The following is a 25,534-nucleotide window of genomic DNA, read 5'->3' on the forward strand; positions in this document are numbered from 1 at the left end:
CAAGGAACCCAGTAACGAACTGTGCTATATGCACAAGCTAACATGCTCCAGAAAACAGAGGCACATCAGATTGCATTACGTAAAATACATACCAATGCTTGAGGGGCAAGTTTAGCTGATGGAAATGTCACAAAAGCTTGACCTCTCATTCTTCCTTCTTGAAATCCAATTACAAGCACGTTTAAGCTCAAATGGGCAACCAACTATAATGCTTCTGTATTGAAACTTTTAATCAATCCAGAAAGTAATACGAAATGTCATGTTCACAGACTCGTTTCCATCCAATGAAACATCCCTGGTAATAAGGCTTTACTTTATGCTTTCACAATCATATGCGTTAGATTTTTTTCAATTAGTGTTTAAATTTTTTAGCCATGTTGCATGGAGAGATCCATTTGTTTGGGTAGGGAAAGATCAGCTCGACATTGCAGACTTACACAACAAATAATAGTTTAAATTGATCTACACATTCAATCCCAGCTCAAGGTGTGGCCTTGCGATCTGGTTCAGCTCGTTGCAGGTGGGGGGTGCTTGGCAAATTTTTTCCCTGATAAGTGATAAGTAGTAACTTTTCTTATTGAGAAGAACTAGCGCCTCTCAAGGGGATAGTCCTTCCAATCGAAACAAAAGAGAGTCAATAAAATCAAATAATAGAATGGATCATATGAGCCCATTCAAACGAAGTTCCTACAAAAGACAATGTTATATTACCATATGAAGTGAACAACTGAAAGCCCCACATCTGGAAAGGTTTGTCGGTTCCTCTCTCTCTCTCTCTCTCTCCAAATTGTCCACATTAAGCAAAAGGGAATGAAATTCCAGACACTGGCTGGACCATCACCAACAGAAAAGTAATATGCAGGTGTTTACTAAAAATTTTAAGATAAAAATTGTCATCAGTTTCGTCACATGAAAATATTATATTCTAAAGAATATGTGAGCTCAAATCAAAACACAATTTCAGTTATGTTTCGTACTCTATATACACAATATTCTGTACATAAATTTGCTATCAACTTGAATTGACACAGTTAATTATTTGTGTGCAAAGGAGTCAACCTCTTTTTGACAAACCATTTAACTCATACAATTAAATACATATGTGTTTTAATTAGCTCAATTAGTAAAATCTTTTATAGTTAAATAAAATATTTGTGATTTAAACCTTGCCTACACCAAAAATTAATTAGTATATTAATTTGATGTTAAAAAACAATCATAATAGAGCAAACTAAATAGATTCAAATTCTATCATATTTATCACAATATAATAAAATATAGTATAATATATATATATAATAAAAAATAAAAATTTATCCCTTAGTCAAATACCTTTTTCATCCTACTTGCATTTGAACTTTTTTCTTTTTCTTTTTTTAATTAGTAATTCAAAAAAATTTTGGTGTTATTATTGAAAATTTGACAAACCCTAAAATCCTTAAGCTTCTATCCAAAAATATACCAGTTCATTCCTTACATTCTAGCTGTACTGGCACACTCTCTTTCTCTCTCTCTCTCTCTCTCTCTCTAAAATTCATCAGTCTTAATTTCAAAATTTTAGATTTTAAATTAAACACCTCATATGCTTCTTCATTTGTTTCGAAGTCAAATAATGCTATGAACATAAAATTTTTAATCCTTTTTTCATAACATCTTACATTACCCGTTATATTAAATAGGATGACATTATTTTAATTTAGGTTTATTACTAACGTCACTTCATTATAACCCAATTAAAATGTCATACCAACATTTGAAAAACCATGTCTATTAACGTTGCACTCTTTACGTAAATGACAATCATATTTTTGTATCATCTTCATGAAAGATTTTCCAATAAAAGCAGTAAGATATACCGTTCTCCAACCCCATGCTCAACTCAAAACATGCATCAGTGTTTGATATGAAATGGCTGGATTTTTAAAATTGAAATTAGAGGGAAAAAAAAAAAAAAAAAGGAAGGAAAAGAAAGAAGAATAGAAAAGGGAATGCTACACAACCAGTTCAGCCGTGTAAACTGTGTCATTACAGTAGGTAGTAATCCCAGCTCTGTAATTCATATCGTTTCACCAAATCCATGTAATTCACATCACTTCACTAAATCCATCTCCTTCATGCTACTCTATAATCCAGAGTTGTGTATACTTCAGCCATTTTCTTTTTCTAATAACACATGCTAAGTCCCTGACTATACTGTCTTCCATGTCAAATATAGACCACCTCATTTGGCGCAAGAGGTGCTTACTAATATAGTTTTGGATGCTTTATTTGCACTGCCTTGGCCGGAAATTCTCACTCGATAATAGAGAGCCGACCAAACTTTCCAACCTTTTGGCTCCAGAACTGGGCCTGAGGACTGTGGTATTGCCGATAACAGAGCATGGATCAGTCCCATTTTCCCTACTTCCTATGCACCAACCGCCTGGAACAATCATGCCTGGACCCCGAGACAAGAGTTCCGAATCAACTTTGTCAAGCACTGGATCATCTTGGCGAAATTTCCGTGCAAATGGAGCATTACTGTTAATCATCCTTTGCATGTCATCAATGTTGAGGTGGTGGGGATGTTGCTTGGGAGGGTTATCCCATGATATGAAGTGGAGGTCACTGTTCACGGTTGTGTTCCTGAATTCTTGGGCATTACAGATTACAGTGTGGAAGTATCCTTCTGGGGAAGATATAAAGTTTGCATAGTACATGAGGACAACTCGAGGTAGGTTGTCCCATCCCCATATGCAGTAATCAATGAATTGCCTAGAAAGTACCATCCAAGCAGAACCTATCACAAAAATCAAATATTTGGTTAAACCTACTTTACTTTCACAATAATAATTTGCAAATTTTCTGATTCCAATACTATAAGACTCATGTATTTTCATAACCAATTAAATAGTTGCTCAGAACAAGACTTCTAATTGATATTTATCAATTATTTCAATCCATTAAAAAAAAAAGAAAGAACAAAAGAAAAAAAAAATGAAGAGTACTCCAACACCTTATGAGAATTGAAACAAATTTCAAACAATTAACACTAAATGAGTTCACTACAAAACTCAATGGTCAAAAATCACTTGATACAAATCATCAATTCACCTCTACTTCATGAGTTGTGGCCCCCAACCAATTGTGCTACCCCTTGAATTTATTAACAGCATGGCTTTAGCACAATTCATTCTATCCACGGGAATTTTATTTAAATTTCCACAATAAATCAGGTATGAGGAACCAGAGAGAGAACCAAAAACTTTCAGAGCTTCAACTAAACCTTCTTGTTGATTTAAAGCAGTACATGCAGTATCAGATACCACCATGCTCCTGATGCCCCTCATACAAACCTAAAGAAACTATTATGTCATAGCATGAACTATGAACTAAATAGGGAAAGCAAGACTATGAATTAAGCTGTATCAGGCCAGGGGATGGATTTTCAAAATCTGAGCTGCTCAGATTTATATAGAATCACAAACCTAGTTTATATGCAGAGTTATGATACATGTATGGTGAATATCTTCCATGTTCTTTGAAACTAAGACTCCCATTGCATATTAAGAACAAAAGTATGAGCTGCTCAGAATTGAACAGTTTCAGAACCATTTTTAAAATATAGAGCGTTTGGAATAACATGTATAGTGAGCAATCTTCCATATTTTTGACCTGACACATGGTTGGTGCTCCTTTACATCCGGAGTCCTGGAAAGAACATAGAACTTACTGCTTGAAGATAGGAGGTAGCCTGCTTCTCCTCAAAGAGCACACCAATTTCCTTCCCTACATCATCCACCCTCTGCTGGAACTGAACACTTACCCACAAGCTTGGAATAAGTCCAGCTTGGGTTAGGTGCCCATGGTGCAGTGCAAAGTACACAGTTTAGCTGTAAGCAAACATTATTAAGCCAAACTCCCTTATTACTTCCCATCTCTTTTGCAGGTGATACTAGTGATTCACTTTGATAATTTGATAATTGAATACCTTCAGAGGTTTCTAAGTGCAGGTAAGCATGAAGCCTGCTAGCACCTAGCAAATTGGCAAAAGATGCAGTGACAGCCAACCAAGGAAACTAGCAATGATGGAAGTCTGAATATATAACTGTCATTTTGGTTGTGTACTTTGTAAAGGCATCTTCAAAAGTGGGTTCATTTAAACAGGGAAAAGGGTTGAATCATAAAATGGGGCAATGAAAGGGAAACAAGATCAACCTATGCAATATCACTATCTAGGTGACAAGGCAGCTTTGAACAAGAGAAACTAACTTGGTTTCGAGGGTTATTGTTACACTATTGATCATTAGCCTTTGTGCACCTTTTAGCCAAATCAGCCTCAAAATCCTTATGCATATTTAGTCATGCCTACTCTCTCTCACACACAACATGCTCACATAAAAAGATGAGCGCCAGAAAATAGTAAAAATATATTTTTATTTTTTTGTAATTTTTTTTTTATAAGTAAGCAAATGGTAACCTAATACAATTGCAAATGATAAAATTATGCACGACACAGTCCCTCAGGATATGGGGAGCATTTTGAATTTTGACTAGTCGTTCATATAAGATTTTGTCTTATCCAGACAAATGTCAGATGTAAAACCAAAGAAGAAACGTGCTTCTTTGTTTTCCATTACTGTACACCTCTTAACATGTAAAACCATCTTATTCAAAGCAGACAGATAGACATCTAGATATTTTACCATACTTAATTCAATAGGAAGTGAAAAAAATCTCGAGAAAACCGTTACTAAATGAAATGAGCTGCAGATGAGAAAAGAAAAAAAAAAATTCAACAGAAAATTCTCAGGCCACCAGGGGAAACAATAAATATAGATAATAAAACAAAAACCGGGTCAAAGGCATAAGAATAAGAATCAAAACAGAAAATATTGCATAAAACTAATCAAGTAAAACAAAAATCATTATCATACTTAACACATACAAGATAAAAGAAAAGTGAATAAGAGATAAGAACAACCACATAATTACAACAATTACCATTTAATAAACCCACACAAGAGCTCTATCATCAAATAATGTATATTAAATCCAGAAGAATATGCGTTCAAGAAGAAGCACATGGTTCTTCAATGAGTGTGTGCAAACTTTATGTACTATGTACTTTTAAACCTTGACAAAAATGGTTCTCACATGAAAATTTAAAAAATAAATAACTCCCATGTCAACTTATTTTAACGTGACCGTAAGTTAGTTATTCATAGCATTATTGGGACCAAATACACTATATATCCCAGTCAAGGTCAGATATGGAAAGTAAGTACTTCTTGTATATATCATAAGAGTTCTTAGTCCTGGTATAGTTACCAAAGTCAGTCATGCTCTTATAGGTGGGGAAGTATAGAAAATGTCCAGGCCCAATTTTCCCAAATCAAAACATTTCACTAATAGATCATAGATTCTTTGAAAGTCATCCTACTAAAAAAAATTCAATTTTGACTGCAGAATTAGGCTGGGTTCAGTTTCCACACTACAAGTTTTGCTACAAATTTGTGCTGAGATTGAATGCAATTCAACAACCGAAAAAATGATTGGATTCAGTTTGCCACAAAGATGCATATCATGTTTATGCCTATGATCTCCCAGCAGCAACTAAATGGTAAAAGATTGTGCGTTGATCTATTTAGTGAGATCGATATTATATGATTCTCTCACCCAAGCTCATTCCATTCGAAATCCATAATTTGATTTCTAACCATTCACTCGTTTCTAATGTCATAATTCTCTCTCTCACACTAACAAACTGCGCAATCAGAATTTCACGAACCTAAAACTAATAAAACCAAAAATAGGTAAAAGACACAAAATTTGTACCTGTAAATAGCTTGAATGCAGTTGGCACACTTCTACGTTGTGTAACCCAAAAAACATCTGCTTTCTTCGTCATATACAACCCCGGGTCTACTATTATCGGCTTCGCCCTCTGATACCTAATCATAACACATAATAAAAGCATTAATTACATTCCGCTCATTTGAGCGTCGTCAGGCTATGAATCCTCAACAGATTAGTTAGAGTCAAAGCAACATACTCTTTCCACCCAATGTTACTTGTATGATCAATGAAATTGAGATCCCTTGGCAAGTACGAAAATGTGTGCAGCAGATCTAATCAATCCAATCAATCAATAAGTACACCAATTCGAATATCATTCCAAAAATATCAAATAAATTAAAACAACGACGAATTGCATACCGTCTTGAGAGACCAGTGGATAATCAGAGGCGCTGAGATTGATGAACCAGTCCCAGTCCGGACCTTCTCGCAGCAAAATCGCGGCGGCGTGGAGCGTGTTCGCGACCATGGTGGGACCCCTATAGGTAACGAGGTTGGCCTTAGCGATCATCTTCACATTCCCGAACCGAGAGAAAACCGGGTGCTCCGAAACGAACCGGTTCAGATCGGATCGCTCTTGGACCGAGGCCTCGAGGTCGAGGTGGACCACGTAGCGATTCCGAGGGTGGTAGAGAGCTAGCAGGGTCCGCTTCAGCATGTCGCCGTCGCCGTTGGAGCCGGAGATCAGGTAAGCGAGCCGAGGCGGCTCCGGCGGCGGAGGCAGAGAGATTGCAGGGGTAGGGATGACGTGGAGCTTGGACTCGACGAAGACGGAGCTGGACGCCGTGATCGAGCGGTAGAACGGGAGGAACGGTGAACCGTCGGGTGAGGTTAGCGTGGAGAGGAAGAGAAGGAAAAGCGAAACTATTGAGCCTATTGCCAAAGGGAAGATCCATTTCCTTTCCATCGTGTGCGGTTGTGAGTGTCTCAAATTGATGTAATAGCTCTTCAGCCTCTTCATTTTTTTGTTTAAGAAACAATACTTGTATAGTAAGTGATGTGAGGGAGAGTATTCTTTTCTTTCGTTTTGAGCTGCTGCTGATGATGATGAAGAATTTGTTATGGAAATGAAAATAGAATAGGAATTAGGGCCTTTTTGTAGTTGTGTGAATTTGAAGAGAAAAGAGGAGGAGAGCTTGAAAATTTGGAGGGTATACCATAGTCTAGTATGTTAGTCTCGCCGTGACTGAAGGGGTAAATAGGTTGTGGATTTTGGGCAAAAGTCTGAGTTTGGGATCAAACGGCTGAGGATGAGAGAATGGGTGTTTTCAGAGTTTGGTGGGGGCCATGATTATGATTATTGGAAAATTTTCGAATGTTTTCTTGACCATGATTTTGCCGTATCTGTTGACTCTAGTTCTGGATTTAACAATTTATGTTAAGACTTTTGCGTTGGTGTTAAACTAAAAGTAAGATTAGATTAGTTTGAGTTTGAGTTTGAGTTTGAGTTTGAGGTGACTTCTTTTTTTTTTTTTTTTTTTTTTTGAAGTTTTTTGCCTGACAAAGTAGAAAAACCGCAAAGATTTAAAGCTAATGTTAGAATAGAACTTGTTTTGTGGTCTTTGCCTTGTTTTGTTTTAACAACAACAAAAAAAAAAAAAAAAAAAAACTCCTATTAGCCTTGAATAGGCTTTTACAACAGAAGTATGTGAAACAAGAAAATATTAAAGGAGTTTTAGTAAGGAGAATGATCCATTTATTATGAAAAAAAAAAAGAATGAAATCTATGTTTTTGTTGGCATCCTATTTTAAAACCATATTTTTTAACTTACTATTTTTTTTTTTAAATCTCATTGCCTTTTTAGGTATAGAATTTTAAATTTTTAATCAATTAATTTTATAAAGCTGAATAAAGAAACTGTAACCAACAAAGAAGTAGTAATTTCCTTCTTTTTTTAATTACTGCAAATGATATGAATCCATCCTAACTTCCTTTTTCTTCTTTTTAAGATAATGGTCAAAGTCATGAGATTAGATAAAAATTCCTGAAGTTAGGTTGTTGCCTAGATAAGGGTCAAGAAGAAGATATGAAATTTAAGTTTTAGGCATCTAGAGCTATCAAAATTGAAATCAGAAAAAAATTTGATGAATCACTTTTTCTTTCTCTTTTTTTTTTTTTTTTTCTTTTTTTGAGAAGAATTTTGATGAATCACTTTGATATGTTATTTATTTAAGAGTAATGCTATAGTCACAAACTATTTTACAAAAATTTTACAGACTCCTAATGTGGTAAATTCTTACTAGTTCTAATATGAGTCCATTTGGAAAATGCTAAAACCACATTAGCAGTTTGTAAAAATATTGTAAAATAATTTGTGTCTGTAACATTATTTTTTATTTAATATTTAGTTTATCCATCATTTATTGGTGATTTTTTTTTTTTGAGGAACTATTGGTGATTTGCTTGAGAGTTGAGACTGAGAAAAATTCTTATATACTCTCAAAGAATAGAAAAATGATGACATTTCTCTCACATTCACGGTGGACCTCACCATTTATTTAATGAGTGGACTCTACTATGACTATGAGAGAAAGAAGCATTATTCTCTGTGCTCCATGGGTACCTAAAAAATACTTACCCAATGATATGAGATTTATTGGGGAAAAAAAAATTAAAATTAAAATTATACATAACTCCTTTTTTTTTCTTTTTTTTTTTTGAGAAAAAAATTATACATAACTCACAAGGCAACTTTGACAAGAAAAAAAAATTATAAATGACCACAAGCAGAGTAGGACTGGACAGAAATTAATTCAAAGGATATCATGGATAACTTTTTATTTTTTCTTTTTTTGGGCTAATAAGTTGCCGTGATTAAGGATCTCCGTGACCCTATCCAAAGGAAATGAAAGGAAAAGAAGAACAAAACAAAAAAGGTATGAAAAACTATGTTATTTTATTATAAAAGCATAATGTAATACAAAAAGACCTTCATATTATATACAACATGAAATCTTCTCAAAAATAGCAACCTGTAATAATGATATTATTATTATTATCTTTGAGAATCATAGCGACCTGTAATTCTTTTATGCATGAATAGATTAGTGACCCGTGTTAAAACCTACTTCATTAAGGCTGTGTTTGTTTTGGGTGAAAATCACTTTTGGAAATGTTTTTCCGTAAATGCGGGTATTTGGTTGCGCATGGAAAATAAATTTTCCGGAAATGCTTTTCAGTTAACCGTGTGTTGGGGTGTAAAATGATTTCCGTTTTTATTTTACCTTCAAATACCATTTTCCAGAAAATAGAGAGAGAGAGAGAGAGAGAGAGAGAGAGAGGAAGAAGAGACCGAACCCAGAAACCGACTCCGACGAACCCAGAAAACCCAAGACCGAGCTCATTCATCAAGCAATGCCCAAACCCATTCGTCAAACCCAGAAAACCCATTTGTCAAACCTAGAAAACTCATTCAATCGCACTATCTCAGACCCTCATTGCGCTGATTGCACCACCGGTGAGATCGATCGCACCATCTCAGACCCTCATCGCGCCGATCGCACCACCGGCGAGATCGTCACACCCCAACACCGATCCACCCAAAACCGATCGTCCTCGACCTAGATTCATCGTCCCCGATCGCGATATCACCTTCGTACCAATCGCGATCGTAGCACTGCGCCACGCGATCTCGCCTTCGCCTCCACCGCGCGATCTCGCCTCTCGTCGAACCCAGTCGCTCTCTCTCTTCCTTCTTCTCTCAATTTGATCGGATTATGAATTTTTTTTTTCTGGGTTTTATTTGTGTTTTCTGGATTGAGGAATGAAATTATATATTTGTTTGGCAGCTGAGAAAATGTGAGCAACAAGTAGAAAATGTGTTTTCTATGGTATTTTCAAGAACACAACCAAACACCAAAAAATATTTTTCACAACATTTTCTGAAATACAACCAAACACTTAAAAATATTTTTCTTTCCTTAAAATAGCATTTCCGGAAAATAAGTATTTTCTGGAAAATATTTTACATGAAACAAACACAGCATAAGAAACAAATTTTTTATTTTTTATTTTTATTTTTTTTTATGGGAACAAATTTTTTATTTCTTATTCATGAATTAATGTGACTCACTAACCAAATACAGAAGCAGATGGCCCTTTCAACTAGTAATTAACAATTATTGAAGTTAGAAGCCTTTAAAATGCTGATTGTGATATAATAAATTTAAAAATAGACTTTCTTAAATCAGCAGCGCCAACTGTGGACCCCAAATTTATAACTCTTCACCGTCCTTGCCTACCTGTTAGTGTTAGGGGAATTGTTCCTTCAATTTTTTTTTTTTTTTTTTATTTATATATATTTTCTATTTCCCTATGGAAAGATCAAAGTCAGAAGTATTTTTTTTTTATAGATCAATCATGTGAATTGGAATATTTTAATTGTGAATATTTTCATTAAAAATATTAAAAAATGTCAATTAATTGAGCTAGAAGACTTTTGATGAAATACAAAATTATTCTTAATAAGTAAAAATGAAGTAACCACTTGTATTACACTATTACGTATCAATTACAACAAATCAGTACATTGAAAAAATAAAAATAAAAATTTTATGTCACTAACCATGGAGAAGAGCTTTCACACTATGCTGATCCTAGTGAAAAGAGGAATTTTTTTTTTTTTTTTTTTTTTTTTGAGTTCCATGTTTTCTAGAGGGATGCTGTAACCTGGTGGCCTAACTCAGTTTTATAGTTTTAAATTCTTATCTACAAAAGAGAACAAAAATTATATAAAGTAAAGTCGTCGAGTTCTTATTTGATGACTAGAATTTGATTATGTAATCCCCATAAAAATCAACCAACAGTTTGAAATAGCTTAGCTGCTCGCCTAATTCATATAGGTTCCTTTTTCTTTTGGAGACTGATTCAGTGTCATTTACTCATATATTCTATTATTTTTATCACCCTAAGGTTAACTGGCCTAGTTCAACAATTACGTTACATTGGGGGTTGCCAAAAGCCAATATATGAGTTACTGGATGTCAATGAAGCATTCCGAGGTGGTCACCCAATTAAAGCGGTTTCAGTCCAATAAGGCACCAACTGATATATAAATTGATATAGGAATAAACTTATGGATCACGTTAATAGATGTCTTTAGAAAAATTGTTAATAAACTATTTTTAAAAAGTTTTGACATAACTTTCATCAAAAATATAAAAAGTTGTCAAAAAATTATTATTTTTTTCATAATTTTTTTTTAAAAAAAAATTATCCTATACCAATATCTTTAAAGCATCCGTTAACATTTCTTTAATGGCCTAAAGCATTCCAAGGTGGTCACCCAATTAGAGCGTTTCAGTCCAATAAGGCACCAACTGATATATAAAATTGATATAGGAATAAACTTATGGATCACGTTAATAGATGTCTTTAGAAAAATTGTTAATAAACTATTTTTAAAAAGTTTTGACATAACTTTCATCAAAAATATAAAAAGCTGTCAAAATTTTTTTTTTTTTTCATAATTTTTTTTAAAAAAAAATTATCCTATACCAATATCTTTAAAGCATCCGTTAACATTTCTTTAATGGCCTGTTTGGAAGTTTAGAGATGGAGGAGAGTATTAGGGACGAAAGTAGAGAGAAATAGTTATCTTCCACCTTATTTTGATGTATTTAAAATTAGTAATGGGAAAGGGAGTAATTAGTCTTTCCTCTTATTTGGATGTTTTAAAAATTAGGATGAAAACAAGAAAAAATGATTTAAATAGACAAATTTACCCCTATTTGAAAATGAACTTGCAATATTGGTCTATGATTAATCTGTGTAAATGTTGAAATTGAATCTTATTGCTCTGTTTGGTCAAAAATGCCAAGCACGATATCATTGACGTAGCAAAACCAGAAGCCTCAGACTTCTTCGCATGGTGGAGCCCACCGGCCTAGTTGAGAGCGATATCGGCGTCGCCACGGTTGAGCTTGATGGTGGCGTTGATGGACTTGCCAGCGAAGGACTAATAAAATCCGAACAAGGGTCAGTCCTTGCCGATGTTAAATCTCTTGAGATGGTGAGAGAAGGAGTGGTTGAAGAGTGTCTCAGGGGTGATGAAGGCGAGGAATTCGACGTAGTCTTCAAAGTGGAAGCGGCGAATGTCAAAGGGGTTGGCCGGGAAGAGGCGATTGATCTTTATGCAGCGGTGGAGGGAGTAGTGAACCATCAAGTTGTGGGCCATACGGATTCGATGGGGTTTCATTGGGTGACCTTGGCCGTAGTAGTAATCGGCGATGCTCGGCTCGTAGAAGTAGGTCACGCACCGCTTCTTCGTGTCGGGTCCCGATGGGAACGATGCGCCACCCATGCTTTCTTCCATCACTGAAAACCCAAATCGCTTACTCTTCTCTCTTTTCTTCAAGTTGAAAACGTCAGTAACAAAGGTAAATTGCATGGCTACATATTACTCCGTTTGGTTGCCCAGAACGTTGGAGCAATAAAAGTCCAAAATTTCAAGTTATTAGTTGATTTTTTATTATTTATTTTTTCATTTTCGTGGTCTTTCAATGGTTTTTAGCGAAAATGACATGGTTAAGTATGTAAAAAAAGGGGTTGTTTAGCTTCAATGTCAGTGAAATAGTGGGATTCAAAATTTTTTTTTTCATTCACCTTAAATTTTCTCAGGAAACAAACAAAGAATATTTATATAATCGGTTTGTAATTTTGTTAATTTAGAAATGGTAAATTGGGGAATTCATTTGGTCAATAATTTATCTACTCTACTCTCCCTCCAAATCTCTCCAATTTTAAGGAATTAAAAATGAGGAATTAGAGATAGTTGAAATCCTTCCAAACCCCTCCAAATCCCTCCCCCTCCTTTACAAAACTCTCAAATAAGATAATTAAATTACTTTACCTCCCTTTACTCTACTCCCCTCCTTTTTTAAACATCCAAACAGAGCATAAAATTATTTATTAGGGATGGTAAACTAAACCCGACCCGTGGGTACCCAGCCCGACCCTAATGGATCGGGTCTGGGTTTTCATTAAAAAACCCGAAGCAGGTTCTGGTTGGGTCCGGGTATTAGGCATACCCGACCCAAACCTGACCCGTATATATAATATTAAAAAATAAAAAATAAAACCCTAACTATAAATGCTCACTTTTCCCCTAAATCCCTCAGACCCATTCTCTCACCCTCTCATTCTCTCCCAAGCCGCCTCCCATTCTCTCCCTCACCCTCACTCTCACCCTCACTCTTACTTGAGCAAGACCGCTAGCGCCGCTGCTTCGCCTCCCATGCTCACATCATTGGCATCGCTGCTCCTTGCATACCTCACCTCGCCGGCGCCGTTCCGTTCTCCACCTCGTTGGTCTTTCCTCCCTGCCTCCTTCACCTTGTCGTAGCCTGCAGACGTCGCTGCTTCTCCCTCACCTCGCTAGGCCCTCCTCCACCTCACAAGGCCGCAACTCTCTCATCTCCCTCGCCTCGTGAACTCAAGCTTTTGTTCTTTTTGTTCTTTTAGTGAAAATCGTTCTTTTTGTTCAAAGAATCAAATTTGTAATTTCTAGTTTTAGTGCTATTTTGGTTTAATAGATCGGCTTGTTTGATTTGATTTTGTGGGGTCTTATTGTTCAGACCTAGGGTTTGTATGTTAATTCTTGTTTTTGCTTTTGATATGGGAAAATATTGTAATGAAAAAAAAAAGGATTTCCGATCTGTTGGTTGCTGAGAAAATAATGGGTTTTCTTGAGTATTCTTTTTCCCCTCCTATTTGGTTGCTGAGAAAATCAATATTAGGCAAACATTTTTTTTTGATTGGGCCACAGAATGGGCCCTGAAGTACCACGGCCCAACGGGGCCCGTGGAGCCCGTGGGGCCTGACAGGGGGGGTCCGGGCCCCGGGAAAAAATCCGTTTAGTAAACGGGTCGGGTCGGGCCGTGGGTCTTGGCCCGCGGGTCGGGTCGGTTATGGAAAAACCCAGCCCGAACCCGACCCGTTGCCATTCCTATTATTTATTTGAGACTAAACATGTAAAACAATCTATAAGAGCAAGCAACCTGTATGGGAAACAGTGGTAGAATGGACACAAGCTATTCGTTAATTTGGTGATTGACAAAGTACTTCATCTAGAGCTGCAAAGTAGGATTAGATGCAAAGGGATAAGGTAGGTTATGGGAATGGCAGTAACCACAAAAGGGGTAGATGGGTAACGTGACGGCATTAGTGTGATCTTGAAGGCTCAAACTCTAGGATAAAAGCATCATTTAAGATGTTAGGCACCAAAATGATACAAACCAAGGGGATAGATATGGACTTTTCAACTCACTGGGCCTAATGAAGAATTAAGGTGCATATTTGACCATGAATAGTGGGGATTCAAAATGACGTGAATAATTAGCAATCCAGGTTCAGACTTCACACTCTACTACTCTAGTCTAAGAGGCATCATTTAAATGTTAGGCAGCAAAAATGAAGATATGGACTCATAAGTACTCTCTAAGCCTAGCATTGAATTGAGGTTCATGTTTGAACATGGACTCCGGGAAGTCAAAATGATATTAAGACCTTGCAAACCTCTGCTAGTATGTTTTGTTTTCAACACAGTATACGTTTAGCATCAATTTATTTAGTTTTTTGCTAATTGTTTTATTTTATTGAAAGTGTGTTAAAGTATGCTTGTACTTTAAAACAATAAGAAAAGAAATGTGATTTTAAAAAACTGTACATAAAAGATAAAAGATAAAAACTAAAAGCTGGACTCAAACAAACCATTAACTTACGAAGTTACATGAATTTATATATGCTAGTATTGGTGGCAATTGCTTGCTTTATTTGAGAATTTTATTCTACCATCACTCAGCACTAAGTATACAAGCAAGTAACACTACAATCAATCACATTTTCCCAACCAAAATGCAAAACATTCATATGATTTTAGCGCATTTTTTTTAATCCTATAGTTTTAGCACATGTAACACTACATGATCAAACCATTAAGATTCAAAATCATGTTACCAAAAAAAGATTCAAAATCTTTACATACAGGTAGACAAAGAAGATTTAGATGAATAAGAAAATAAACACATTTTTTTGCTTTCAATGCATACTCTAGATTTCATTAAAAATGATAGGGTGTCCACCTCTCATCCCCGATGCGCAAAATTAAATTTGTGAATAGTGGTAGAGAGTAGAGACCACTAAATCAGGTCATCCTGCAATTAATGCAACTTTTCACTGAGAACATTGCCAAAGAATGCTTCTTGTACAAGTGATGGATCAATATTGCTCTTAAGAGCAACTAAAAGGGACACAAAAAAATAGTTCAAGAAAAGGTCAAAAGAAACCTTTCCAATAATAGAGGTTACCCATTCATGAAGCAGAAATAAAGGTTTTGCGATGACCTCTAATAGCTATAGATCCAAACTTGGTAGGATATAGAGATGAAAGAGAACCTAAAAACCCACCCCATTGGTGAGCATGCAATACCAACAATGCAATCGTCCTGCACAAAATAAACCAACAAGCATCTGCTTTTCAAGGTTTTTTATTTTTATTTTTATTTATTTATTTTTACCCCAATAGTTACAAAAATGGGAGAAGGGGGATTCAAACCCTAGCTTTCCTAATTAAAAAAAAAAAAAAAAAAGCAGATTATGCGATTGAGCTACAAGCCTATTAAGTCCAAAAGTTTAATATCCATATCATGTCTTAATTCTTCCATGTCAACCTCAACTCAAAAAGAAGTTTATATTACATAGAAAAGAAAAGAAAAGAAAAAAGTAACTAATCACAAAGACATAAAGCACAAAAAACACTGACTGTTTAGCATGATTGCAATAGCTTTATGATGTTGGTGGTCATCAATGATTAATGTTACAAACATGAGCAGAAATCTATAGTTCCTACAACATATAATAGAGAGCAAACACAAGACCTCTAAGCTTAATTGAATCGGAAGATTCTGCCACCACTGCGAGAGCCATATATATATATATATATATATATATCCATGGAGATCCTTTCTATGATCTCAATCTGCTTCTCACCGATGTATGAACAATCCTTCATGCATGCAAACTTTTGTTTGAATTCCACACAGGAGCTTTTGGGACAACAACACCAGTTAGTCCTCCTTTCCCATTTTCCTTTTTCCGCATTCAGCAAGAGGATCAGATTCATATTCCACTCCCTGGCATGATTCAGAGAATTTTTAAAAATACAGAGAGAGAGAGAGAGAGAGCTCCTAAAGCATGTTGGCTTTTTTTATTTTTTTATACTCCCCTGAGCTTGAGTGTTTCCATAAGAGTTTATCCGAGACACCACCTGTCTTAGATATGGGAATGCTCAAAATTTCAGAACATTGGACGAACGGATAAACAGCTCTAACTAGGTCAGCTTTCCAAACACCAGTATTATGGTCTATAAGGTCAGCAACAGTGCCAGTGAGTAGGTTTGGGTTCTGCAGGTTTTGAGTAGGACACTGGAACCAATCAGGGTGGTTGAGAGGAATGTCCAAACCTTTTCCAACCCACCATCTGCCTTCCCTTAGTTTTGGGTTACCCTGTTTGATGATATTTCTCCAAAACCAAGAGTGATGGGGTTTAGGTGAAGAGTCATGTATGGAGCATCTAGGAAAATATTTGGCTTTGAAGGTCTTTGCTAAAAGAGACTCAGGGTTCTAGCTTATCCTCCAAAATTGCTTTGCAAGCATAGATTGGTTTATAATGCTGAATTTTTTAAGACCAATACCTCCTTCCCTTCTATTCAGGCAGATTTTATCCCAATGAAGCATATGCATCTTTCTAACCCCTTGGTCATGACCCCACCAAAAGTCTCTGACAATAGAGTCTAATTTCTTACAAATGGCTTCAGGAACTCTGAAACAAGAGAAAGTATAAAGTGGCATAGTTTGAAGTACAGTGGCCTAAAAATTAAAATACAGTGGATTAAATTCTAGGATGTAAAAGCATGCAATATTAATAGGAAAAAAAAAAAAAAGAATCAATAAAAGTGGCCAAAACCTGAAATGATTGTGCTGCTGCTTCATGAGCCTTTTGCTGACACGCATGAGTGCAAAAGTAAAAATGTGGAACCCTCCCAATTAGTGCAATTAAAATCCCTAAAAATATTCCTCCAGCTAAATGGGTCATGAAGTAAGACATAAACAAATGGCAATACAAAGCAAGTCTTCAGATGTCCAAGCACCTGATAGGTGACTGCCTGACCGGAGATGTCTTTCAAATTACAAGAAATGTGCTAAAATTTATACAGACAAATAATATGTAGGATAAGATGATGAATGCATGTAATAGAGAAAGTTAATAATATTGAGAATAATTTCAAAGATAAGAAGGAAAAGTGATTTTATTTTTTATTTTTTAAATCGTGTTCAAAGCATTGACTAAGTTTTGTGTTTGTGTCAGAATTTTCTCAAAAAACAAACAGAAAAAGTGCAGGAAACGCAGATTTAGTCCAATTACACACATGCATAAAAGTTTGAGGTTTAAATTTAACTTCCAAAAGTAGTCCAAATTCGTTACAATACCAGTACAACGCATCATCAGTATGTAAAAAAAATATTTTGACTGCTTACCAATCCCGAAAAAAATAGGGCATATATCCTGCAAATTCAAAGATCCTTTCCTTTAGTTTAGTTCGTTCACTTGAGGTAGGTGTATATTCCTAATTCTATATTTGTTCATCTCTGCAAATATAAAATTGCCATAACAGTTGCTCATATGACAGATATCATACCATTTCAGCAATCTCCGTAACCCTAGATTTAATAAACTATATACTACTTCTTTCCATTCCAATACTTCCAAATATTCAATGTATAATGCATATTTTATTTCCAGGAAAAACTGTAAGTTCAGCATAGGGAGATGGGAGACGGGAGACCTCACTGTTTCTTACTTGTCTATATCAAATTATCAAGTAGAATAGACACACAACTTTGATTTGAGAAATAAAGACGAAGAAGAACTACACCTTCACATTACCTGCTGAAAGGAAATCATCAGGCAGTTGAAGCAATTTAGCAAGCCAATCCAGGACATTTATTTCAAGCTCTGTTTCTGCAGGAGAAGTTATCAAACTGAAACCCACCATTTTAAGACCGGCACTGAGCATTTCTCTTACAAATATCATGATGCTTCTATCAAAGGGATAATATGCAAAATAATTGAGGTTCTACTAATGGGTTACTCAAGCCTCCAGGTAATATCTTTGAAAAATAGAATTGTAGATCAGACAATATAGCAAGACTCAATTTCAATGATAGGATCATTTAGAAAAGCCAAAGTCATTCTTACTTTGTTAGTAATTACTAATTAGGTGCTTCATACACCATTTTAGGATGATTTGGAAAAGCCAAAGTAAGGTCAGTTCTTATGCACATTAAAATATGGCAGCAAATATCAAAATAGGCCTGAAATAAAGATTGGAAGAAGTATGATGCTTAAAGTGTTCTTGTCTATTCAACTATATGTCATCTTCCCTGCCTTGTGCTACAATGATCATTAGTGAGCTGAACAACTCAATGTGATGGACGTGTTGGAGATATGAGAGGTTCAAATACAAGATTTACAAAATTATCAGCAGAAAAGAATACATTTTACAATGGTTTTGCAAAATTTACAAGACACAAAGACAGATGTGGACTTCTAAAAATGGTCATGTCCAAGTTCTTCTTTCATTTATTCTGTTCATAATTCTGGATGCATCATTAAGCCTATTTGCCCTTTCATAGATGCTCGCAACCACAAGATGCAACTCCTTCTTGTTGATATTGGGATCAGAGTCCAGCTTCTCAAACAGTGACTCTACCATCTTAAAATCCTTCCTAGCACCATAGAGACTGAGCATCTGGAAGTGAACTTCATCTGGGAAAACACACCCCTCTTCCTGCATTTCCATATATATAGCATCTGCCTTCTCAAATTCCCGCAACTTCCCATAAGCATTCAGAACCAGAGCAATGACATTTGAATCAGGAAAATATCCTGCCATTCTCATCTTCTCAAACACCTCAATGACATTTGTATGCTTCCTGTTCCTTGAGAAAAGTTCAATCATGCACCCAAACACAGATATATCCTTCACCTCCCCAGCATCAAAAGCTTGGCGAAAAACCCACATAGCCTCTTCAATCCGACCTGCTCTAGCAAGAATTGTAATTGCAGTCTCCCTAGGGATATTGTCTGGGCGCTTGAGTTCATGAAGCAAACGCTTAGCATGGGCAACCAATCCTGCCCTTTCATAAGCCACAATCATCGTCTGATAAAGAATCTGATCAATCTCAACCCCCGAACTCCTTAGCTTCTGAAACAACATTGCCGCTCGATCCAATTTCCCTGCCTTATCCCATATCGATATTATTGTTGAGTACGTAATGGCATTTGGTTCAATCCCTCTATTCTGCATCTCTTGCACAAGATTTGTAGCTTTTTCATGCTCAAGAGTCATCCCATAAATCTTGATCATGGTGTTGTAGGTTACAACATTCTGCTCAATATCCTTCCTCTGCATCAACCGGAAAAGATGGATGGCTTCCCCAAAAAGCTCAGCCACACCATAAACCCTCAAAAGGGTATTGTAACTAACGACATTGGGTTCAATTCCCATCTTCCTCATGCTCCAAAACAGCCGGTCAGCCTCCTTTGCCATATCTAGCTGCCCATAAACATCAATCATTATATTGCACGTAGTAAGGTCAAGTGGGCACTTCACCTCAGTCATCTCAGAGTACACAGATAATGCCTCAACAAACTTCTGGTTCTCAACATACATTGTCAAAAGTGTCGAATAGCTCACTGTATCTGGCAAAACACTCACCTCCCTCATCTCTTTTATAAGAATACGCGCCTCTCGAAATAGCCTAGCTTTGCCAAAAACATTAATCATTGAGTTATAAGCCACCAGGTCAGGCACAATGCCCGACCCTTTCAATCTCGAAAAGATCGAAATAGCCTTGGAATAATCACATAACTTCCGTGAAAGCTCAATCAAATTACTATACAACACAAGGTCCCCAGACACACGGTCTTGCTCCATTTGCTGCAGCCACCCCAATGCAGAATCAAACATACCCTCCTTCCCAAAATAAGTAATAAGCGTCGAATAAGTATACCTATCCGGCGCTAGCGCTCTTTGGCGCATTTCATCAAACAGTCCACGCGCAATCTCCCACTGCTTCGCGCGAAGCACATTTCTCATCACCACGTTGTACGCGAACACCGAAGGCGAATACGAAGCCTCCTCGTTGATCCAATCAAGAAGCGCGAGCGACCTTTGCCAGTCGGGCTCGCGCGAGAGCAACGAGACCATGAAACGAATCGAGAGCTGTCTACCTTTGTAAGGTGACATTAGCGCATACAGTTCATGCTCGTTCTGGGTTTGACCCATTGAGGCCAAGAGCTCGTCCATGTCCACACTGTGATCCAAGTGCACTTGCTCTTGTTTCTTTCTAGAGTATCGTTGGTGCTGATGAGAAGGCGAGGACGACACCGTTTCGTGAAGTGGAGTTCTACGCCACACATCTTTGGCTGTTGAAGAAGCTGTAACTTTGAGTAACAGCAATCGGGTTCTGGGTTTTCTTTTAGATTTCTTCTTGAAGGGTATGGTGGAGTAATTATTGGTTCTGATGAGGGGCAATGATGGGACGGAGAAAGACGAAGAAGAAGAAGATGGAAATGAATCTAATAATTGCATGGAAGTAGCAGGAGAGAACGAGACTGTACTCATTTGTTTTGTTAAGACAAATACTAGAGTTAAGAGATTTGAGTTAAGAAGAGTTTAGGACTAGAGACCAGGGCAGTGATGTTCATGCGCTGTTTACTAGTTAATGTCCGCGCCAAAAATGTAGGTTCAAAGCCAAGAGCCCAAGCTGGTGGGTTATAGATTTAAGTAGGGGTGGCAACCAATTTTGAACCCACGACATGAAATTAGTAGGTTATGAGTTGAAATTCAATAGATTCAAATCATATTTGAATTGGCACAATTGACCTATTTAATAAAGAGAGATGCTACGTCTACGACATTTTTACAACAAATCACAGGTAGTTAGTTGTTATTGGTTCAAATTTGAAACTACCACTAAGATTACATTTTTGCCCTAATAATAACAACCAGTAACAACCTGACACTTAGAATTTGTTGTAAAAATATTATAGACATATCACTTCTCATTTAATAAATAGGTTGAGTTAGTATTCAACTCATAAAACTCGTTTGACTCGTTTAATTAAATAAAATTTTATCAATATACACTTCAAACCCTAGATATATAAACTTATTATTATTGTGATATATTTTTTTGACATATTGTAATTGATTATTTATGATATTGAGACATGCTTTAGTTTTGAATGATTATTTGTGATATAGTTACTCATTAGTTTTGAATTTTACATTAAAAATATTTATTTGTTTGTTTTTTCATAATTTTTTTATCATTTTGATAACATCTGATAAATAAGTCGACACGACTGACCTGTTTAATAAATGGGTCGTATAGGTTGATGAATCATGACCCGTTTAATAAATATGTCAGATTAGTGTTGACTCATATAATCGGATAATCATGAGTTGACACAATACAAACCTGACACGCGAACATGAATTGCCACTCTAAGATTTAAGTGTCTATTAACACACTTACACACATAGTACGTACACTTTTGCAAAAGAAAAAAAGAAAAAAGGGAAATAATTGGGAGTGTATTTCATAAATTGGATCGGATGAAAAATCGTAATTTTAATTCATGCTACTAATTGATAACTTTTAACAAGATATTATTATTATTTTTTTTAAATTTTGTTAATAATTATAAAATTGGGTAAACTACACATTTGGTCTCTATCATTTACACCATATTTTAATTTAGTCCATAGTCTTTCAATTTTGTCAATTTTGTCTATAGTTTTTCACTGCCATGTCAATTTAATCATTGACTCACTGTCATTATCTTTTGAATGAAAATTGTTAATGTGACAAATGACAAAAAAAAAAAGTTTTTGTTAATATGACAATAAACGTTTTTTTTTTTTTTTTTTGGCCGTTTGTGATCACATCAACAATCTAATATATACATATATATACATATTTCAATATATATTACAATTCAAAACCTATAATTAAAAGAAAAATAATATTAGCTAGCAGGAAAGATAATAAGATCTCATTCATCTTTTAATAATTTATTCTCTTTGATAAAAAAATTGGTGCATATATAATAAATTATGGAGATAATTACATATTAACTGTAGAGTAATTATATAAGTTGTGGAGTATGATATCATTTTCAAGTTAAACTAGGAAGTTTCATCTAAGTTTTCATAGTATAGTTTTAAATTATAACAATTTGAACATTTTAGATTGTATAGTAACCAAAATAACAAAAATTTACATAATTAAATAGTTAATACTTTGTGCGTACTTATTTAATTAACTACTAAAAAATCATTCCATTGATATTTGGTAAGTAGAATTTTGAATTTGAGAAAAATAGGGTTTATATGATGAATATAATACCTTTATACCTTTATGGGTTTTCATGCATTATAATTTGACATAGTTTTCAAATGAATAGCTTTTTACTTTTGAAATCTGTCACATACATTCGGATGCAATTGTTAACATGCATGTGTGTTAATAGTGTGTCATTCATAAATTTTTCCCCTAAATTGAAATTCTGACAGTCACTTATACATTCTATTTAAGCAATTTGAGGTTCATAGGAATGTCTATGATGGTTGAACAACAAGTAATATTGTGTTAGTGGGTTCCAGTTAGCTCTATTAATAATATTTCGGATGGTTGAATAAGAGATCTAGAGTTTAATCCCTGTTTACACCAAAAACCGATTGGTGTCTCGGTCTGATGATAAAAAGTTATCATTGGGAGCAGACGCCATAGATTGAAACTATCTCAAAAAAAAATATTTAAGCCTTTCTTTCTTCTTCTCAAAAATTATTTAAAAAAAAAAAAGCATCTTTTTCTTGTTCACAATAGACATGTTACGGTTCAAACCCCACCAATACAAACAACCAATTAGAGTTTCAATCTAATGATAAAAAACTAATTATCATAAAGTGGACATTATAGATTAAAATACTAATCGATATAAGAAGAAAGACGTACATGCGAAATGTCCATAGGAAGCAATGCACAGTTGAGGTTGGAGTGGAGATCCCGTCCAAGGAGGTGGTGCCTGTTGCTGTATTTCGAGCACTAGGTACCACCTCTCTTGAAACAGGAAGCTCCATTGAAACCTCATTTCTCTTTCCCATCTCAATTGAATCATCATCTATCATTCTTTGTGTCACACTTAGAAGCAATTGAAGGGTTTCATGTCACAGAAGGATGGCTCTAGCTGAGACTATGCATACATAATGTAACCCAGCCACTGTCATCTCTCCTATGACCGGAATCTCTCAATCCTTTCACTTTCTTCCTTACAGCTTTCTCTTTTCCTTGCCTCTCATACTTATAGGCCAAAATTAAGCTGAGGCTCTTTCTCTGTATCTTCATGGAATAACACAATGAAATTACTCATACAATACAATGAAGTTGCTAACATTTTTTAGGGGATTTTTCCGTCAAATAGTTTGATAGGGAACGATCATATAAACATGGTCAATGTTCAAAGTTCTAAAATACCTTCTTCGAATATGAAAGATGAAACTTACTGGTAATTGAGTTTGCATTGGAGAGTAGTTGATAAGGAAAAGAGAGGACAACTTCGACCCTTTCATCAGTTTTGCCGTAAGCTTCTCTTTAATCAGGAGTCAGGACGACTCTCCTAGTCTCCTTAGGCCTTACCAATAACCTTCTCAGTTCTCACAACTAAATAGTCTTTCTATTTTTTTGAAATTCAGTTCTTTCACGATCATTGGGTTGAGACGTTTACTTTCTCTCTCTCTTTTTTTTTTTTTTTGATGAATACTTTTTCTCTTTTAATGATAACAAATATAGGAAAATTTAGCTAATGTCCTAAGTACATTTGTAAGTAAACCATTTTAAGAAAGATTTTATAGAAAATGAAAAAAAAAAAATATTGACAGTTTTTTTTCTTCTTCTAAGAGAATAATCCATTAACAAATGTCTTAAGAGCAACTATTAACATGACCCAACAAATATTTATTTGTGAAAGCCAATCAAAAAAGAAATATAATCTATAGGATTGCTAGGAAATATATTTTTTCAAACTTATTGACCAAGTGTTATAAGATTTTTTTTTTTTTTTAAGAAGATAATTTCTAAGAACTTATTAGTACATTTTGTAAATTAAAAAAAAAAAAAAAGTACATGCTTTCATGGAGTCTTAATTTTAAATATAAATCAATGATTTGATTAACTCTGAATTCATTTATTGCAATTAAATTTTTTTTTTTTATGATGAATTAGATAATTTTCCAATACACTTTATCATCCTTTTAAGCTTTAAGATTAGACAAAGTGAGATTCAAATAATAACCCAATAGTTTTTTTTTTTTTTTTTAGGTTAAAAGGGGAAAGAAATAATATTAACTAGCCAAAAACGGCGAAGTAGTGGCTAAAAGCCTTAGGGAGTACAAACTAGAAGTATCCAAATTTAAATTTACATATAAACTTTCATGAGGGGAATCTAAAACAACAAAATTCTCTAACAGGGAACATCCTCCTTTAGCAAGTATGTCCGCACAATGATTGGCCTCTCAAAAGGCGTGGCTAACCCTGATTTGATGAAACCAATAGTAATTACATATTTTGTGATGCTTCATATTTGTAGTTTGAATATATATATATATATATATATATATCCAACATTCCCTCTTTCACTATCTACTTATCTCAAAAGAGGGGACAAAGTTAATTTGATCATTTTTAATTTTTTTTTTCACGCATTTTGGATTTAGCTGTCACAATTTTTAATGGTTTAGTATGTATTAAATTGGAACAAAAAAAAAAAAAAAAATTATCTTATCAACGTATTAGAGAATTAACATGCAGCATACAATATACATGGGTATATGATATGAATTATATCAAATTGGTATAATGTATAGGCCCATACATATACGAGGGAATTTATTTTAGGCCTGCGAAAATTTATTAGATTTACTCAAAGAGAGCTTAACAACCCCTAAAAATATATACCTTATTAGTTTTTTTCATGAGAGGATAGGCTTACAATGTCCACTTAAAAAAAAAAAAAAAAAAAAAAAAAAAAAAAAAAAAAAAAAAAAAAAGAAAAAAGAACTCTTTATCTTGTTTCTATCCACATGAATCATAAGGCCACAATATGACAACAAAAACATCATTTATTTTTTATATATAGACAGAAACATCACTTTTAAATCATTTATTTTTTATAATAGACAGAAACATCACTTTTAAATCATTTATTTTTTATATATAGACAGAAACATCACTTTTAAGGTAATTAATTTGAATGAAAACGTTATAATTATATTCTTAAGTCTTAACTGAACAATTATTTAGAATTACTTAATTATATTTGTTAAATATTATTATATAACTGATGATAAAAAAAAATATTAATTGAATATATTTTAAATTTGTAACAAATATTTTTTAATATATACTGTGGGGCCCAATGGTTGGTGGCCCTGGCCCATTTATTCATGGGGGCCTAAGGCCCGAGCCGAGAAGAGTTATAGCCCAGGATTGGTAATACAAGTACAAAACAGCCTAGGGACACAGCCGAGGACGAGGCAGTCCTTGGCATATCCGAGATCTCACAGGAAGGA

General features: G+C 34.9%; 2 protein-coding genes and 1 long non-coding RNA gene across 3 annotated transcripts; all 3 read right to left on the reverse strand.

Annotated features, from left to right (window-relative positions):
• Positions 1–1,825: 1,825 nt before the first annotated feature.
• On the reverse strand, positions 1,826–7,111 carry LOC115976789 (beta-glucuronosyltransferase GlcAT14B-like). The gene is made up of 4 exons (XM_031098279.1): positions 6,199–7,111; positions 6,035–6,110; positions 5,818–5,933; positions 1,826–2,779 (listed from the first exon to the last, which is right to left on the reverse strand). Exons 1-4 carry the CDS (start codon positions 6,797–6,799, stop codon positions 2,265–2,267), a joined length of 1,308 nt encoding a protein of 435 aa, XP_030954139.1. The 5' UTR covers positions 6,800–7,111; the 3' UTR covers positions 1,826–2,264.
• Positions 7,112–18,233: 11,122 nt separating this feature from the next.
• On the reverse strand, positions 18,234–20,749 carry LOC115976791 (pentatricopeptide repeat-containing protein At5g39980, chloroplastic). The gene has a single exon (XM_031098280.1). The coding sequence runs from the start codon at positions 20,522–20,524 to the stop codon at positions 18,455–18,457; it is 2,070 nt and encodes a 689-aa protein (XP_030954140.1). The 5' UTR covers positions 20,525–20,749; the 3' UTR covers positions 18,234–18,454.
• A 2,114-nt stretch (positions 20,750–22,863) lies between these two features.
• Positions 22,864–23,583, reverse strand: LOC115976792. Its single transcript, XR_004088387.1, has 2 exons — positions 23,471–23,583; positions 22,864–23,306 (listed from the first exon to the last, which is right to left on the reverse strand). It is a non-coding gene; the product is annotated as an uncharacterized LOC115976792 (long non-coding RNA).
• Between the last annotated feature and the right edge of the window lie 1,951 nt (positions 23,584–25,534).

This window comes from Quercus lobata, chromosome 2 (genome assembly GCF_001633185.2).
Source record: "Quercus lobata isolate SW786 chromosome 2, ValleyOak3.0 Primary Assembly, whole genome shotgun sequence".
NCBI classification, from domain to species: Eukaryota; Viridiplantae; Streptophyta; class Magnoliopsida; order Fagales; family Fagaceae; genus Quercus; species Quercus lobata.